The 20,343-nt window shown below is 42.6% G+C and overlaps 1 protein-coding gene across 6 annotated transcripts in view; it reads left to right on the forward strand.

The window, feature by feature from the left end:
- The first annotated feature begins 4,446 nt into the window (after nucleotides 1–4,446).
- The window catches only part of LOC129766584 (serine/arginine repetitive matrix protein 1), a 170,039-nt gene continuing 154,142 nt past the window's right edge, over nucleotides 4,447–20,343 (forward strand). For all 6 annotated transcript variants that reach the window (XM_055767160.1, XM_055767166.1, XM_055767190.1 and 3 more), the window contains exons 1-2: nucleotides 4,447–4,577; nucleotides 4,773–5,684. In XM_055767160.1, coding sequence (XP_055623135.1) covers nucleotides 5,628–5,684 — 57 coding nt within the window. In that variant the 5' untranslated portion in view covers nucleotides 4,447–4,577; nucleotides 4,773–5,627. The remainder of the gene's footprint in view (nucleotides 4,578–4,772; nucleotides 5,685–20,343) is intronic.

The raw sequence follows: 20,343 nt of genomic DNA on the forward strand, positions 1-20,343 counted from the left end.
TGGTTTGGTACAAGTGAACTCTCTCACAAATTGCTTATTGACTTGGCGTTCGTTGATTCACCGGACGATCACGAAGTTTTCGCACCTCCACTTCCTCTCCTGAATATCGAAGTTCATCACGTACCATTCGTCTCGCAAGTAGATGCCCATTGCTGCATTCACGACCAAGTGGATTTGCATATCGCATCTTTCGATATTGACTTTCGGAGGTATGATTTCGCATCTCTCAATGTTGATCTCTCGTCAGTAAACTGGCAGAATTATTTCCAAGGTGACTCTGTCGATTAAAACGTGCTGCTGTTCTATGACAAACTACTAGAAATCTTGCACGCTAATGTTCTCCGTCGTCGCCGTGCTATCAGCTCTACCTATAGGAAGCCTTGGTGGAATACCGAGCTGCGTATCCTGCGAAACAGACTCCGCAAAGCCCGCAAACGTTTACTTCGAACCTAAAACAGATTCAAATAGAGATCTACGGCAAGCTGAAGCCAGCTATAAGAACGAGTATAAGATAAGAACGATTATGTGATCAGGTCACAGTCATCATTGAAGAAAAATCCTTCGACATTCTGGAAATTTGTAAGCTACAACTCATCTACGGCTACCTCTGCCGAAGAAGCTGCAAACCTATTTTCAAACTACTTTCAAAGTGTGTTCAGCTCTACCTCGCTTCAAATTCATCACAGTAGTTTCCAAGATGTGCCTTCCTATTTATAATGTTCATCTGCCCCTCATCGATTTCTCTCGGGCAGAAGTGCGGAATGCGTTAGAAGATCTCGACGTGACAAAAGGAGCAGGAGTCGATGGTTTACCACCACTTAAATTCAAAAACTGTGTTACATCTCTAGTGGATCCTTTGACACTACTATTTGATCGGTCCGTGCAAGAGAAAACGTTTCCGGCTATGTGGAAAACTGTTTCTATGATCCCTGTTCATAAAGCTGGAAGCTTGCAACGTGTCGAAAACTACCGCGGCATCTCGATACTCTGTTGCTTAGGAAAAATTCTAGAATCCCTTATTCATAAAGGCATACTGGCTGCAGCAACACCGTTGCTTTCTGAATACGAGCATGTATTTGTTCCTCGTCGCTCCACAACATTCAACTTGATGTGCTACACAAGCAGCTTGTTCCAGGAAATGGAATCAAGTGGAGAAGCTGAAGCACATGGGTTTTTCAGACTGGATCACGGACTGGTTACTATCTTACCTGACGGGCCGGAAGGATTTCGTACAGCTCAACTCTGCACGATTGGAATTATTTGAAATAGCGTCCGGTCCTTCTGCAGGAAAGCGTACTGGGCCCTCTTATCTTTGTTCTCTATACAAATGATCTATACTTCCGATTGACATTCGGGAAGCTAAAGGGTGTGTCACATCAAATTGCATCACGGAAAAAACGCTGTAGAAATTTAATTTTTAGGAATTATATCTTCAGCTTTCGCTTATAATCAGATAAGAGTGTATAGATCACGTTGGCCCTGCTTCACTGTTAATTTTTCGTAAATTTGGAAAAATGTCGTCAAACGAAAAAGAGCGTCGTGAATTAATCCTGCGCACTCATTTCGAGAATCCGGAGTTGTCACATCGGGACATCGGTAAGATGCTGGGAATCGTCCAATCCACGGTCAGCAGAGTACTAAAACGATACTTCGAGAACCTAACCATCGACCGGAAGGTGAAGAACGGCAAAAATGGATGCTCCGCCAGTGAAAAAGATCACAAGCGCGCAGTTTAGACGTGATCCGAGAAGTTCGGTCCGGGATGTCGCCAATAAGCTGAATTTGTCAAGTTCATTCGTCCAGCGGACCAAGCAGCGGGAGGGCCTGCGTACATACAAGGTTCAGAACTTCTGAATCAGAAGGCTCCTAACCGCGACGAAAGGCAAAACATGGTGGGGAAGACGCGAGCCCGGAAGCTGTACACCGAAATGCTGACGAAGCCGCATTGCCTGGTAATGGACGACGAAACCTACGTCAAAGCGGACTCTCGTCAGCTGCCGGGCCTGTTGTTCTTCTCCGCAGAGGACAAATTCAGCGTTCCGGAGGAGATTCGCAAGCAGAAACTATCCAAGTTTGCCAAAAAGTACATGGTGTGGCAAGCGATCTGCTCTTGCGGAAAGCGGAGCGCCCCCTTCGTTATGACCGGTACGGTAAACGGGCAGGTTTACCTTAAGGAGTGCCTACAGAAGCGCTTACTACCACTATTGAAGCAGCACGAGGGCCTGACCATCTTCTGGCCGGATCTCGCTTCGTGCCACTATTCAAAGGACGTGTTGGAGTGGTACGAAGCCAACGGGGTCAACTTCGTGCCAAAGGAAATGAACCCGCCCAACGCGCCGGAGCTTCGCCCAATAGAGAAATATTGGGCGATTATGAAGCAGGCCCTCCGGAAGAACCCAAAAGTTGTCAAATCGGAGGCGGACTTCAAGAGAAAATGGATTTCTGTTCAAAAAAAAAAATTACAACCTGACGTTGTACAGAACCTTATGGACGGGGTAAAGAGGAAGGTGCGAGCATACGGGCTTGGGCTCGAAGTATGAATAAAAAGAAAATGCCAAAAGTTGTTTAATAGTTTTTATTTTACTGTCTAAAATTTTCAAAAGGATCGGTCTACTGGGCGAATTTCTACAGCGTTTTTTCCGTGATGAAATTTGATGTGACACACCCTTTATTATAAGCAGACGACCTAAAAATATTCGGGGTAATCAAGTCTATACTGGATTGTTCTGCGCTACAAACAGATATCAACATCACTTTGCAATGGTGCTCCGATAATGGAATGCATATGAACATCACTAAATGCAAGGTAATCACATTCACCCGTAGTATGTCGCCGGTCAATCACTTCTACTCAATTAACACAACTCCTCTAGAACGTGTTCAGTCCATCCGCGATCTGGACGGCGCCAGTGGTTGTGTTGTTAGCGTAACAGCCTCACAATCCGATCGGTCTGGGTTCAATCCCAGCTGGCGTCGTTGGGATTTTCTGAGGCGAAAAATCTCTGGTTACGTCTTCCTTCGGAGGGGAAGTAAAAGAAGTTGGCCCGGCTCATGAGTTGTTGAGTCTGATAGGTAGGAACAGGTGGAGTCGCTTCCCTGATGTCGGTGATTGGCACTAAAGTGGCGAAAATAGGCCGACGAAAAATAAGCGAAGATAAAAAAAAAAAAATCCGCGATCTGGGCGTTGTCAGTAACTCCAAGCAGACGTTCAACGAACATATCGCCACCGTAACAACCAAAGCGTTTTCTGTTCCCGGATTCATCCGCCGAAACGCATCGCAGTTTACCGACATCTATGCCCTGAAAGCGCTCTTCTGTACGTTAGTGCGCAGTACTCTGAAATATGCCTCGCCGATCTGGGCACCACATCACGTTGCTCAAGTGATCCGCAATGAACGTGTACAAAGCCAATTCGTGCGCTTCGCCCTCCTAGCCTTCCCTGGAAGGATCCGGCTAATTTCCCTGATTATGCGGCTCGCTGCCAACTTATAGACCTTCAGCTACTATCAGCACGAAGAACCCAGACACAGCCACTGCTCATATTCGACCTTTTGAAGAACAATATCGATTGTCCGGACCTACTTGAAAAGGTTTCGTTTTACGTTCCTCAACGTCAACCTAGACAATTGCCGTTAATTATCGTTCCTAGACATAGAACATTAGGCAGCTGCTGAACATCTGTTCAGCAGCTGCCTAAGGGCATTCAACAATGTTAGTAGCAGTTTCGACTTTAATATGACTAAAAACGTTTTTGAAAATCGAATTATGAGCGTAGTTTAAGTTTAAGATCTGTGTGACTAGGTCGAAGATTAATAATAATAATAAATAATATATTTTTTTTTTCAGAGTGATTTTATTTTTTTTAAGTTTTTGGCATTTGATTTAAAAAAATTTTTACGTTGCTTCCTTTGGCCAAATAGTTTTTAAGTTATAATTTTTATCATTTTTTATCACGAATCTATTGAGAAAAGTGTTCCAAAAATTGGAAAGAACGCACAGATCCTACGATGAACCACAAAGAAAAAATCAGAAAAATAGTCGAAATTTCTTATTTGTATAGTCTCCATTTTCCAAGCTCTTAATTTTCATTAACCTTACGTAGAGATGGATGGAGAAATATTTGTGTACATTCAACATTGGATACCCGCAACGGTGCACTCAGTACTAACCATCGTTCAGTATATAGAAATCTGTGCGACATCTTTTAGCTGGCATTGGTAATAATCTGAGCTTCTCCATGACATGCACTAAAGCGCTAGAACTTAGGGCGAGCACATGCCAATGACATTTTCCACTCCCCGGTAGCATCAGTTTCCACCCTTTTCCACAGAAATCACCCTAAACAAAGCTCCCACCCTCCACTCGTATGACAACCCACTGTCAGATAAAAGCTCATGCGCGGTGTGGTATCGATTTTTGCGGTGGATAGACAGGATAAAAGTCGCTACGGCAGTCGAGACGTCCTTACGCTATTGCCAGTGCTGCTGCGTTCAATTTCTCTCCAGCCTTTATCCGTGCAACACCTCGGGATCTGAGTGACATACCCACAATCGATACATCTGCAGAGTGTGAAAAAAGTGAGATTTTCCTCCAGATTAGCCACCACCGATTGGGAACTACCTTGCTGGAAAAAAAGAGGACGAATTTTCCTCATTCTAATTGGGCCTTTTTTCTTCACTACAGCGGATTGCTTTCCGGAAGTTCCTCGGTGTTCCCGTGCAGTATTGCAATATTGATTGAACGTTCCGTGGAAATTTCTTTTTCTATTCCAGGAGTATTCAGCGGAGCTAATGCCCGTTGCGGAACCGTTGGCCAGTTGGAACGAGATAGCAAACCCAGCGAGAGAGGGGCTCCGATAGCGAGGCAATAGCCGAAGAAGCTGAAGAGGAAGAAGAGGAAAAGTGGTTCACTGAAGTGTTCGGAAGAAAAATTATCGATTGGGTATTTCTGTCTGCCACGAGCAAAAAAATAGGGAAAAGCCCTGCGTTGGACAGTGGGGAAATAGTGTGAACAGCCAAATCGAAAAGTGAGAAATGTGGTGAATTTTAAAAGTGCGTGTGACCGCGACGATAAGAAAAAAGGAAGCGTTTAAAGGAATTTTTCCTGGCGGAGCTTTGTGCTAGCCATTCTTACGGCTGCTCCACTGTTCACGGGGTACGGAAGCCAGAAATATTAGTTGAAAAGGATTATTCCGAAAGAGTGTGAAGAGAAGTGCGGAAAATGATCTCATTCAATAATTTGCTGAGTGCCCACACCGGTGTTTGATTGAGGAGGGCTTAAAAGAAAATCGATAAACTTGGATTATTGGCTTACTGATTAGTAGTTGAGAAGTGCTGACCAAACGGGGGAAAAAATTCACCTACTTCATCCAAGCATTTGACGTAACAGCCCACTTTACTCGACAGCACCACATTAGTGGTGCAGGACTATCGATTCTCCTGAGCAACGCAACGCACCGGAGAATCCGACCGGCCGACGGAAATCCACCGGTGTCCTTCTATTTGACTTAATCGGATCGGGGCTCAGCCTATCCAGCGCCGCACTCTCACGCTCTTGGAAGTGTGCGTGTGTGTGAGTGATACCTTTCTTTCGGTGCGTGACCAGTTTATCCAGGAAAACCAGCCTTCATGATCGGATCATTTTGGAATTTGTGTAGAGCGTGCCCATCAATGCCTGTAGACAAGGTAGGTACCATCGTTACCGGCTTGCAGTTCATTCTTGCATCATTAATTTTTTTTCAAATACCTCCTTCTTGTATCTTCCCACCGGTCGCTGTTTGCGTTTCCGGTGTGGTTCTAGCCGACATGGCAGAGCGCAAGCCTTCACCGTGATGTTGTGACACATTTCTTTTCACTCTTTTTTCACTCGTTAGTTCATTCAAGAAAAGTTTTCTCTAATTGTCGAAGAGATATAAAATGAGAAACAAACACTGGATATGTCGGATTTCGATTGCACTCAAATGCATCACAGTGATGCTATTTGTTCACAAGACTGTAATGAGCTTGGGTAGACTGTACACTTCGTGGTTGGTCTCCGTGATTGACACTTGAAAAATGCATTTTCTATACAGAAAAAGTTACAGGAAGGTTGTGTCCGAGACAGGACCGCGTTGTTGCCGTAGGATTACGGTGGGCTATTTGTTGCATATTGATTTTTTATTTGATTGAAAAATTCCATTATTACAATCCGTTCTTGATGCGCGAACAAACAAACATGACGATTGCTTGTACTAAATGAATACTGAAAAAATGACTTCGAAGCTGTTTCTAGCAAAACTGCTATCAGATAGTGTTACGTTTACTCTTATACTAGTCGTTTTGTGAATTTCAATTGTGCTAACAGCGCCTACTACGCTAAGACTAACCAGTTCAGCAGGCTAAAAGATATATGAAAAATTGTAAGGGGTTGTATCTAGGACACGACCGCATATTTTCGACGTAGAACTACGCAATTATATTATGCAATCCACTTGTTTACCACTTCGAATATTATTTTAAAATGCATCGAAATTTTTATAGTAGATTATGTTCTTCGTTACAAATAAATTTGATGAACGTCCTTTTACATTGGACCTAGGACTACCAAAATATGTGAACGGAAGAATTGTCAAACGATAGTATTTTACATTTCCCTCTGAAAACATTGCACATCACATGCTTACGTAGTTTTCGAGCCGCGAGAGTTCATTCACCTTTAGTATCTGAAATGACGATTTTCCCAGGCTTTTCAGTTTAAAAGTACGTTTTAGGGAAACATATTCCGGTCTGCACAACGACAAGCGAGTAAAAAAAGTGCTCAACACCAAAAATGGGTGGGTTATATCTATAATATAACCGCAAGGTTGACGTGGGACTACCTAAGCTTAGCAATCATTTCAGTGAGCAGAACATATGAAGGTATATTATTCAATGCAATCTTGAAAAACCGAGCCAAAGCGTTATGTTCGTACCCGTTCTTGTAATCCGTGTTAGGAAAACACTTTTCGGAGTGCAAAAAAAACATTCGGGTGCAGAAGTACCTCCGGCTTGCATGAATCAACAGCTTCTACTTTTTATACTATAGAGGATTTAAGCCTGAAAGTTCATTCGCCTCTAGTGTCTGTACGATTTTCCCAGGTCCCTAAGTTCAGGATACCGTGTTAAGGAAACATATTCTAGTTTGCACAAAGGCAAGCGAGTACAAAAGTACTCGCAGTTTGCATTTATTTGCAAAGCCGATTTCCCCAGACATTTTGAAGTCTGTGTTAGGCAAACACATTTCAGTCGGAACAAAAATGCCCCCGACTTGTATGAATTTGCAATGTCAATTTTCTCAGACACCTTGGTTCTGATGTCTGTGTTAGGGAAACACATTTCGGTCGGAAAAAAAATACCCCGACCTGCATATATTTGCAATGCCAATTTCCCTACGCTCCATAGATTTGAAGTCGGTGTTAGGGAAAAACATATCAGACGGATCAAAAATACCCCCGACTTTCATGTATTTGTATGTATTTTCTCCAAAGCTGCTTGGTTTTGATGGCTGTGTTAGGGAAACCGTAAATCGGGCCAATCTAAACGAGGCAATTAGGGCGTTTAGATAACGCTTAACATTTAACAGCTTTGCAATTGTTTATCTAATGAAAAATAACATTTTATTAATTGCGATAGAAGCGTAGAAATATTCCCTATCAATTGATGCAAACATATTTCCGACTACATGCAAACATTTACTGCCGACTTGAATGTATCTGCAATGCCGATTTTCCCAGGCTTCATGGTTAAAAGTCTGTGTTAGAGGAACATTCCAATTTTCAAAAACGCAAGCGAGTACAGAAGTACTCGCAGCTTGCATCTATTTTGCATTGTCGATTTCCCCAGACTCCATGGTATTGTAGTCTGTGTTAGGGAAACATTCCGATTTGCAAAAACGCAAGCGAGTGCAAAAGTTCCCGCAGCTTGCATCTATTTTGCAATGCCGATTTTCCCATGGTACCATGGTTTTGAAGTCTGTGTTAGGGGAATAGCCATTCATTCCAGCGATCGTACCTCAATCGTTGCGCAATCATAACTAAGTGGATTTTCGAGCGGCCCTAGTTCATATATCTATTGGTGTGATTTCAATAGCCTGTTTTGAAAACAATTTTAGGGCTATTGAAACAAGTTTTTGGATCAAAAAGTAACAAGCATATAACGCGTAGACATTTTATCTTTCGAACGAAACCCTTCGTTCATATCATTACGTTCAATTGTTTAGGAGCTTATAACGCTCAAAATCTCGTTCTCCGGCGTAACGCTTTCGTTCTCGAAACTTCGAATTTACACCCCAGTATAGAAATGAAAGACGTAGTCCTACGTCAAAAATATCTCCGACTTGCATGTATTTGCAAAGCGGATTCCCCCAGGCATATTGATTTAGAAGTCCGTGTTAGGGAAACACGGGAGGGAACAAAAATACCTCCAACTTGCATGTATATTTGCAGGGCGGACTTCCACAGGTACATCGATTGTGAAGTCTGTGTTGGGGAAACCATAAATCGGGCCAATCAAAACTTGGCAGTTAGGGCGTTTAAATAACCCTTGACATTTTACAGTTATTCAATTGTCCATCTCATGAAAAATAATATTTTATTAATTGTGATAGACGCGTAGAAACATTTCCTATCAATTGATGTAACCATCTTTCCGATCTGAAATGCTCGAGTTATAAGCATTCGAAATACAGGTAGGGTTAGTACACAAATCGGCAGAACAAATGTGTGGGTAAAAAGGAAGTTCTTCCAGTTTTCATGAATTTAAACCGTTTAGAGATTAGCGAATTGTAATGTATAGAATATCAAACAAATCTTAGAGAATTTCCGATTCGATTGGTATGCAAATCAAGAGAATTCGTTCACAGCGAAAATAGTTATCAACGTTAACTTTATTTCATAAAAACGTGACCTGTTTTCTGATTTGGCACCTTTCCTGAAAGACGTAGTTCTTCGTAAAAAACACCCACCATGATGTCATGGTCCAAGTTCCTTCACTTTTCAAATTTTTTTTCAAAAACCTTCCTTGGTCGTAGACGATTCGTTGTGACAGGAAATTGTCACATCTTTGCTGCTGCTATTATCATTTGTATGATTGCTATTTTGCCTTTCCTCCGGGTTCCTTTGGTTGGCAGCTTCATTCATCATGCTTCATTTTTGCTCTCACGAGAGCAATATACAAGCTGGTCATATATCGAAATTTGCGTCCTTAATATCAATGCATCTCAATTATTCATCTTTCACAACGCATAGGGGAAACGAGCGAGCTCATGTTTCCCAAAACATAAATGCAGTTTTCTTTACTGTACAACTTTACTTTATTTACAACTTTATACAATACTGTTTTTTTTAAATAATCGATTAAATGTTTCACAACAAAATGTTTCAATATGTTTTTTTACTAAATTTGAAATAGATCAAAAAGAAGAATTTTTATTTCGATGCTGGAAATGTGGACATTTTTTTAAATTTATAATGATACTACATCCCATTGAGAGATTAGATCTTCTTCACAATTTTTCGCCAATAATCCCGATCTATGGCTGCAGTTCTCCAACTCCCGGCTGCACCGATTCTTGCCAAGTCCTGCTCCACTTGGTCCAACCACATCGCTCGCTGGGCTCCTCTCCTTCTTGTTCCTACCGAATTCGATGCGAACACCATCTTTGCAGGGCTGCTGTCCGGCAATCTTGCAACATGCCCTGCCCATCGCACTCGTCCAGCCTTGGCGACTTTCTGAATGCTGGGTTCGCCGTAGAGTTGCGCCAGTTCGTGGTTCATTCTCCTTCTCCATACTCCGCTTTCCTGTACCCCACCGTATATTGTTCTGAGCACTCGGCGTTCGAAAACTCCAAGCGCTTGTGAGTCCTCTTCAAGCATCGTCCATGCTTCGTGCCCATAGAGAACAACCGGTCGAATTAGGGATTTGTACATGGTACACTTCGTACGGGGTCGGAGTTTGTTGGACCTCAAGGATTTGCGGAGCCCATAGTAGGCTCGACTTCCATTGACAATGCGTCTTCGAATTTCACGGCTGTTGTTGTTGTCAGTTGTTATCAACGAGCCAAGTAGACAAATTCCTCTACCACCTCGAGCTCGTCGCCGTCGATCACAACACTACTACCAAGAAGAACTCTGTTGCGATCAGTCCCTCCAGCTAGCATGTATTTAGTCTTAGACGCATTGATCCCAAGCCCAATCAGCCCTGCTTCGTGTTTCAGTCGGGTATACAAGTCGGCTACCGTCGCATGTGTTCTTCCGATTATGTCCACGTCGTCGGCGAAGCAGATAAACTGACTAGACTTGTTGAAAATCGTGCCCCGCATGATGAAGCCCGCTCTCCGCATAACACCTTTCAGCGCCACGTTGAAGAGCAGACAGGAGATTCCATCGCCTTGTCGAAGTCCCCTGTGAGTCTCAAATGATTCCGACAGCTCACCTGAGATCCGCACACTGCACCGCACACCGTTCATCGTTGCCTGAATCAGTCTTGTCAGCTTTCGGGGAAAGCCGTGTTCGTCCATGATCCTCCATAGCTGTCGTCGGTCGATTGTATCATATGCGGCCTTGAAGTCGACGAAGATGTGATGTGTAGGGACCTGATACTCGCGGCACTTTTGGAGGATCTGCCGCAGTGTAAAAATCTGGTCCGTCGTCGAGCAACCGGGCATGAATCCGGCCTGATAACTTCCCACAAATCTACTTACTATTGGCGATAGGCGCGGAAGAGGATCTGAGACAAAATTTTGTAGGCACCATTCATTATTATTATTATTATTATGTTTGGTTTATTTCGGCCAGCTTTAACCTTTTAGGTCATTCACCGTATAGGCACCATTCAGGATTGTGATGGCCCGATAGTTCCCACAATCCAACTTGTCGCCTTTTTTATAGATGGGGCAGATTACCCCGTCCTTCCACTCCTCCGGTAGCTGTTCTGTGTCCCAGATCCTGACTATCAACCGGTGCATACACTCTACAAGTTTTCTCGGCCCTCCCTTGAAGAGCTCCGCTACGAGGCCATCCTTACCAGCTGCTTTGTGGCTCTTGAGCTGATTAATGGCCTCCTTAACTTCACCCATCGTCGGGGGTGGTACGTCGTCGTTGTTCATTGCACCGGTGTAGTCCTCCTCAACGCCGTCTAGGTCTCCTGTCTGCGCGCTGTTCAGGTGTTCATCGTAGTGCTGCCTCCACCTTTCGATCACCTCGCGTTCGTTCGTCAAGATGCCTCCTTCCTTGTTTCTGCACATTTCGGCCCGCGGCACAAAGCCTTTGTGCGAGGCGTTTAGTTTCTTGAAGAACTTCCGCGATTCTCGATAAAGCAGCTCCATCTCCTCACACTCTTTCTCTTCCAGGCGGCCCTTTTTTTCCCGAAAGAGATGTGTTTGCTGCCTTCGTTTCAGTCTGTATCGTTCCACGTTTTGTCGAGTCGCTCGTTGCAGCATGGCTGTGCGTGCTGCATCCTTCTCGTTCAGGAGCGCTCGGCACTCGTCGTCAAACCATTCGTTCCGTTGTCCTCGTTGTTCATACCCGATGACGGTCTCTGCTGTGCTGCTAATTGCTGATTTTAAGGAGTTCCAGCATTCATCGAGGGGAACAGCATCCAGTTCGTCTACCCCCGGTAACGCAGCTTCAAGACGCTGCGAATATGTTGCAGCAACGTTCGGCTCCTGTAGTCGTCGTAAGTGGTACCGTGGTGAGCGCTGGTGTCTTATGTTATTGACGACTGACAGTTTAGAACGCAGTTTGACCATCATCAGGTAGTGGTCTGAATCGATGTTAGCGCCACGATAGGTTCTGACGTCGATGATATCCGAGAAGTGCTGACCGTCGATCAAAACGTGGTCAATTTGTGTTTCTGTTTGCTGTGGTGATCTCCAGGTGTAACGGTATTGGAGGCTGTGCTGGAAGAAGGTGCTACGTATGGCCATGTTCTTGGAGGCAGCGAAGTCGATAAGTCTTAGGCCGTTTTCGTTGGTTCGCTGATGGGCGCTGAACCTACCAATTACCGGTCTGAATTCCTCCTCCTGGCCGACCTGAGCGTTCAAATCACCGATGACGATTTTGATGTCGTGTTTTGGGCAGCGATCGTATTCACGCTCTAGCTGCGCGTAGAATTCTTCTTTATCGTCATCGGTGCTAGCTAGATGGGGGCTGTGGACGTTGATAATGCTGATATTGAAGAAGTGGCCTCTCATCCTCAATCTGCACATTCTCTCATTGATCGGCCACCAACCAATCACCCGTTTTTGCATCTCCCTCATCACGATGAAAGCTGTACCCAGCTCGTGTGTGTTGCCGCAGCTCTGATAGATGGTATATCCACCATGGAACGATCGCACCATCGAACATTTCCAGCACAAACGTGGACATATTGTGGGGGAATATGGACAGGCTTGTAATATACAAAGCGTTGAAGTTTTATCGCTCGTGAGAGGAATAATTTTATTAAACCAAGGCCTGAACTCGTCACGAGTGTCCGTTAAATTATGGAATTTTCACCCACCAATACAACGATTTCAATAATTTAATTTATCCATTCTCAAACGAATTTGCTTTCCCCGTACATACCTAATATCGCTTCTCTGTCAACTCGCAAATATAACCATCAGCGTAATTGAATTTTGAAATTGAACCATTCAAAATGCTTAATATCGAAACCGCAAAAATTACATCCACACGCGGAATCATGTTCAATTTTCGGTTTTTGTTTCCGTTTTCCGTGATTAAATATGTAGAAATTTGAAATTCACCAGTTTGAGAACAAAAAAATAAAAAAAAACAAGATAGCACTGACATCTTTCAGTTACAACATACTATCAATCCTCCGAAGCGACTTCGTACTCAGAATTTGCGTCGGACAAAACCTGTGTGCTGTTGGTTTCTCGATGGCTGTAGGGAAAATGGTTTTTCCTAGATTCCTTGTTTGTATTTAGGAAGGTTTTTCTTGCATGGAATTTCTCTCATAGTCGTGGATCCTTATACATAATTTGCTTTTGTTTCGCTTTGCTCAGCACTGAGTTTTTTAATTTAGAGTTTTTTCAACTTTTTTTTCGAAAAATCTCAACTCAAAAACTATAAAACCTAAAAAATGTTGATTAGATTATGAAATGTAGGAAACAAATCAAGTTTTCACTAAAAAAAATAAAAAAAATAATTGAAATTTTTTTTTTTATTAAAATTATTTTTTCTCAAAAATATGTTTTAGAAAAAATAGATATGAATAGCCCTTAAAATTTCCAACAAGTTTCCAACATTCATCGGATGACATTTACAGAGAAAGAGTTTTTCCAACAACAACTTTTGCATGTTTTCTTTGAAAAATTACTATATTACTATTACTATTTATATGTATAAATTATTCCGATTCACATGTTCTGTAGACTTTTTTCTATTTGTTTCGACATGTTTCTACATGTCAAAGGCGAGAATCTACAAACAAAAATGAGACGAGTTAAACATTATTTTTTTAGGAGTCTCTATAAAAGAAAGCCATGTATTCCAGAAACTAAAAAAGGCATCATGAATTTAAACAAAATTAGGATTAGTTGTAGCTTTTTCAAAAAAAATCATGAAAAAGTTGTTATTGGAAAAAAAAATCCATGTAAAAGTGCCCATCTTCCAATGTACGGGTGACTTGTTGAAAATTGTAGGGGTTATCCACATAATTTTTCTGAAAAGTTTAGAAAAAAAACCTTTTTTAGAAAAATTAATTTAAATTTTCAAAAGTAAATTTTTTTGGTGTATTTTCAATTTTTTTTATATTTTTATGAAAATTTAAACAATTTCTTACATTTTATCATTTGACCAGAATTGTGTAGATATGCATTATAGTTTTTGAGTAATATTTTTTGTAAAAAAATTATGGATGGGCTATACCTATGATATAACCGCAAGGTTGACGTAGGACTGCCGTTGGCTTATAATCAATTGTATTTCAAAAATACCCGTAGTTTGCATCCATTTTACAATGTCAATTTCCCCTGGCTCCATGGTTTTGAAGTCTGTGTTAGGGAAGCATTCCAATTTGCAAAAACGCAAACGAGCACAAAAGTAAGTGCAGCTCGCATCTATTTTGCAATGTCAATTTCCCCAGGCTTCATGATTGTAAAGCCTGTGTTAGGGAAACATTCCAATTTGCAAAAAAGCAAACAAGTACAAAAGTACCCGTTGCTTAATCTAATTTGCTATGCCAATTTCCCCTGGCTCCATGGTTTTGAAGTCTGTGTTAAGACAACATTCCGATTCCAGTTGATTTCCCAAGGCTCCATGGTTTTGAAATCTGTTATAGGAAAACATTCCAATTTCCCGAACCGCAAACGAGTACAAAAGTACCCGCAGCTTGCATCTATTTTGCAATGTCGATTTCCCCAGGCTCCATGGTTTTGAATTGTGTGTTACGGAAACATTCCAATTTGCAGAAACGCAAACGAGTACAAAAGTATCCGCTGCTTGCATCTATTTTGCAATGTCGATTTCCCCAGGCTCCATGGTTTTGAAGTCTGTGTTAGGGAAACATCCATCCATTCCAACAATCGTACCTCAATCGTTGCGCAATCATAACAGTGGATTTTCGAGCGGCACTCGCCTATATACCGATTGGTGTGATTTCAATAGCCTGTTTTGAAAGCCTATTTTGAAAGTAATTTTAGGGCTATTGAAACAAATCTTTGAATAAAAAAGCAACAAGCATATAACGCGTAGACATTTTATCTTTCGAATGAAGTGTTTATCATACCATTCCGTTCAGTTGTTTGGGAGCTATTAACGCTCAAAATCTCGTTCTCCGAAAACGCTTTTGTTTTCGAAACTTTGAACTTACACCCCAGTATAGAAATGAAAGACGTAGTCCTATGTCAAAAATCACTGACAGTTGTTTCTGAATGCTCATCGTACTTTGTACTGCTTTTACTTGTACTCTGGTTGTTTTTCACCCAAATCACGATTCTAATTGAACTTTTTTTTTCAGTAACGTTCAGTATTAACGATTTTGCCAAGTTTGAATAGCATAGCATAGCAAACATAGAGCGTTGTCTTCCGATGATTTGATAGTTCCTCTAGACTTACTCAAGATCTTTAACGCTCAGGATACTCGAAATATATTCACTTTTCATCGCCAGTTATAATTCGATGGAGAAATAAGTTCATTTTGCACTCGATGAGGAGCATTTCACATGTGATTTTCGGTTTACCTGCTGTCTTTCGTTCAGCTCGTGTGGAACCCATTTTCCGTACTTCTGGATCTTTACCATGGCCTTGAAATGTAAGAAGATGGCTTCGTGTGTTACATTCAATTGATCCGTGAGTTGTTGTTGCGTTTGATTGTCATCTCCGTCCAAAAATGCTCGCAGCTCACTGTCCTCGGGCTTTTTATAAGGTTTACCTCGCATTTAGTTTCTCACGTCGAAACCACAATTTTTAAATTGTTTTAACCACTCAAAGTAATGCGATTTTCCTAGAGCATGTTCATCGTCAGCTTCGGCAAGCATTCGATGCGATTCTTTTCTTTTTTCTAATAATAGCAGGAAATCAATGCTGACCGCACATACCGCTTTGCAGGCACAAAAGTTGACATTTTGAAAGCTTTTCAAACCTATAATGCAGAGTAAAACGAGTTGAAGTCTCTCGCTGGATGTTAAAACATGGTGATGTTGCCTGTGATGTACTATAATGAGCAACCATGATAAAAAAGATGAAACAGATTTTTGAGGTGTACAAAAATTGAGTAAAATGTTTTTAGATGGCAAAAAAATACAAAACTATGTAATTTTTATTGCTTCTTTATTGGGCGTCATATAATACATTTATTATTATTATTATTATTATTATATAGAGTTATGGCACTTCTCAGCATTGAGCTGGAATATTCACCTACCCCCGGGCTTCTTAAATGCCAAAGGGGGATTAGGCTCTGTGGTATCTTTTTTTTTTCTTTTTTTCTCTTTATAATAGTGTCTGCACAATCATCGTGTTCTAATTATGGTGATTCAGGAACCGTCGCACTATTTTTTTTTTATCCAAAATATATATTTTATTAAGGCTCATATGGCGTCAGCCTAACGGGGCCGGGAGTTCAATATTTTGACAATGTTTGCTTAGACTATGTTAGTAATATGTAACCGATTACTCGCGGTTAACTCGAGGTTAGTATTACAAGTGTTCTCATAATTGGTATGTCGCAGTCTTCGATGCTCTGTACGTCTGCCCGACACGGGATACTTCCTATTGGGATGCAGCTGACCATTAATCAGCAACGCCCCCAAGTCTGTACCCCATATCTAGCGTGGTGCGTCTTTCTCGACTCGAGGAATCCAGGATAGAATGGCGGCGCAATCATCAGCTCGTGTAGAGTTGTCATGAGCGGTACAACCTTTGGCTCTTGTTGAATAATCAGTGGACTGCACAACCTTCGGCCCGTGCATCTGTAAAGAGTGTGTGTATGTATTGCCGCGACTAAGTAAAAGTTTATCGATCGGATAGGAGGGATATGAAACGGGGACACAACGAAGGAAACATCATTAAACGTTGACATTGGCGTTTCTGAGGAACAGGTATAGATGAAGCAGAAGATCAGGATCCCGGCTACCTAAGATATCCCGGACGGGGATATCCGATTGTCTGCCTTGTGCTCTCAGTGCTCTAGAGACCTGAGAGCGAGCAGCATGGAACCGGATACACGACCAGACAACATGCTCGACGTCGTGGTAGCCATCGCCACAATCACAAAGATTGTTTGCTGCGAGCCCAATGCGATAAAGATGCGCGTTTAGGTTGTAGTGATTGCACATAAGCCGAGATATCACGCGAATGAAATCACGACCTACATTCAATCCCTTGAACCATGTACTCGTCGAGACCTTAGGGATAATGTTACACGCACTATGTTACACGTTCCAAGAATCACCGCTTTCTGCATAACCGCAAGCTGCTCTGTTACTTGCAGCTCCTCCAATGACTGCGTGAGAGAGTGTGGAACTAAACCAGTAGCAGAGATCACTACTGGTATAATACGGATGCCTTTCAAATGCCACATTTGTTTTAGTTCTTCTGCCAAGTCGTGATACTTGGTTATCTTGGCAGCAAACGTAGATTGTAGATTGTGGTCTAACGGTACTGCAATGTCTATTATCAGCACTTCTTTCTTATTTTTATCGTAGACCACAATATCAGGGCGATTAGCTGGTATTCGGACATCCGTAATAATCTCGCGATCCCAGTACAACTTGTAGCAGCTATTTTCCAAAACCGGATCCGGAATATACTTGTAGTAAGGTACCAACTGATTTACCAAGTTGCGTTTTGATGCTAGCTGTTGATGAACAATCTTGGCAACCGAGTTGTGACGATTGAGATAAGCTGATTCGGCTAGCGCTCCACAGCCGGCTATGACGTGTTCTATCGTCTCTCCTACTTTATTGCACTTTCTGCAACAGTCAACAACGTTTTCGTGCAAGATGTACTTCCGGTAGTTTTTGGTCGCTATTATCCGGTCCTGGATGGCTACCATAAACCCTTCTGTTTCAGAAAAGAGTTCACCTCGCACCAGCCACGTGTTCGATAATACTTTGTCGATATGCGCTTGCTCTAAACGATGGGGGTGTGTCCCATGAAGTTCCTTTTGCTTCCATGATGTTGTTTTTTCTTCTATGGTCTTCAAATTGCAGCTAAGTTCGTACTGCTCCTGCGCCAGATACAGGGCACTGAATCCACGGTCCGCTTCACAGACAGCGCGATAGATATCGTGACGGGTCTGACTTTCCACGAAGTAACTCCGCAACTGCTGGTTCTGGGAACTGCAAAGCGCTCTAATGTCAGTGACACCTCTTCCTCCTTCAACACGTGGCAAGGTGAATCTTTCTATGGACGACTTGGGATGGTGCATACGGTGCTTTGTGAACGTCACTCTCATTGCTCTTTCTATTGTTTCTAAATCGGTTTTCGTCCACTTCAGCACCCCGAAACTGTACGTGAGTAAAGGAACGGCAAACGTATTTTTTTTTTATCCAAAATATATATTTTTATTAAGGCTCATATGGCGTCAACCTGACGGGGCCGGGAGTTCAATATTTCGACAATGTTTGCCTTATAACTATGTTAGTAATATGTAACCGATTACTCGCGGTTGGCTCGAGGTTAGTATTACAAGTGTTTTCGTAATTGTGATGTTGCTGTCTTCAATGATCTGTACCTGTGCCCGACACGGGATACTTCCTATTGGGATGCAGCTGACCATTAATCAGCAACGCCCCCCTAGTCTGTACCCCATATCTAGCGTGGTGCGTCTTCTCGAGGAATCCAGGATAGAATGGTCATCATCAGCTCGTGTAGAGTTGTCATGAGCGGTACAACCTTTGGCTTTTGTTGAATCATCAGTGGACTGCACAACCTTTGGCCCGTGTATCTGTAAAGAGTGTGTGTATGTATTGCCGCGACTAAGTAAAAGTTTATAGATCGGATAGGAGGGATACGAAACAGGGACACAAAGAAGGAAACATCATTAAACGTTGACATCGGCGTTTCTGAGGAACAGGTATAGATGAAGCAGAAGATCAGGATCACGGCTACCTAAGATATCCCGGACGGGGATATCCGATTGTCTGCCTTTTGCTCTCAGTGCTCTAGAGAGCTGAGAGCGAGCAGCATGGAACCGGATACACGACCAGACAATATGCTCGATGTCGTGGTAGCCATCGCCACAATCACAAAGATTGTTTGCTGCGAGCCCAATTCGATAGAGATGCGCGTTTAGGTTGTAGTGATTGGACATAAGCCGAGATATCACGCGAATGAAATCACGACCGACATTCAATCCCTTAAACCAAGCTTTCGTCGAAACCTTAGGGATAATCGTGTGTAACCAACGACCGAACTCATCTTCACTCCACATGCGCTGCCAACTAACGAGTGTGTCCTGACGAGGAATGTAAGGACACACTCGTTAGTTGGCAGCGCATGTGGAGTGAAGATGAGTTCGGTCGTTGGTTACACAAACGTATTGACGGCTTTGATTTTTTTGCCGCCGCAGAGGTTTGTTTTCAAAACCTGGTTGATTCTGATCAAGAATTGTTCCTGGAGTTCCTTCTTGATTTTTGTGTGACAAATCCCTTTCAATTGCAGAAATCCCAGGTACTTATAGGATTCGCCTTCCACCAAATCTTGAATCACTTCACTCTCGTTAATGCGGAATCCTTCAGTCTCCACCAATCGTCCACGGTGGAGCTGTACTGCCTTACACTTTTCGATTCCGAGTTCCATCCGCACATCGGAACTAAAGTCGCTAACACACTGTAGAAGACTATGTAGCGCTTCTGTTGATTCCGCAAACAGTTTCAAGTCGTCCATATAGAAGGTATGGTTTATTGTCGTTGTTCTGTTGATATGGTAGCCATGGCTGCTTCGGTTGAGTGCTCTGCTCAAGGGGTTCATCGCAAGGCAAAACCACAAAGGACTGAATGTGTCACCTTGGAATATTCCCCTGCGAATATTGAGAGTTCTGGATCTCAACATAGTTGTTCCGTCGGTGATACTAAGCGAGGTGCTCCAGTTTACCATTGCGTGTTCCATAAACCTGATGACGCCATCATGTATCTTGTACATTTTTAGTATCTTTATCAGGTACGTATGCGGTACTGAGTCGTATGCTTTTTTATAGTCAATGTACGCCATACTCAGGTTCCTTCTGTTTCGGCTTGCTTGTCCGACGATGACTGCATCGATAACGACTTGATCTTTGCAGCCCCGCGTGTTCTGTTACAGCCTTTCTGTTCTTCTGTTAATATTTCGTTAACATCGCAATGGTTTTGTATCTTTTTATTAATCACCGACGTAAGTAGCTTGTACAGGCTCGTTAGACATGTTATTGGCCTGTACTTCGCCGCATTCGCTGTGTCTTGATCCTTTGGCATCAGATGAGTAATTCCCCTGGTCACGAACTCCGGTGTTGTTTGGGGATTTTCTAATACCTTATTGAAGCACTCTGCCATTCGCCCATGAGTTGAAGAAAACTTTTTGTACCAGAAATTGTGCACGAAATCTGGTCCTGGCGCCGCCCAATTCCTGGAATATCGAATGGCTTCGTTGATATCATGGGCGGTTACCATAACGGCAGGCATTGCTTCAAGTCCGTTTCCATATTCCTCTTCTTCTGCCAGCCACATCCTGTTACTTCGGTGTTGAATAGGGTTCTCCCATAAGCCTGACCAAAACTGGGTAACTTCGTCAATCTCAGGAAGACCACCATCGTAATTATTGCGTTTCTTTTTGATGCGGCTGTAGAACTCCCTTTCGTTCATACTGAACATACGATTATCCGCATGCCTTTTCGTACATTCCGT

This window comes from Toxorhynchites rutilus, chromosome 1 (assembly GCF_029784135.1).
Source record: "Toxorhynchites rutilus septentrionalis strain SRP chromosome 1, ASM2978413v1, whole genome shotgun sequence".
Classification (NCBI taxonomy): domain Eukaryota; kingdom Metazoa; phylum Arthropoda; class Insecta; order Diptera; family Culicidae; genus Toxorhynchites; species Toxorhynchites rutilus.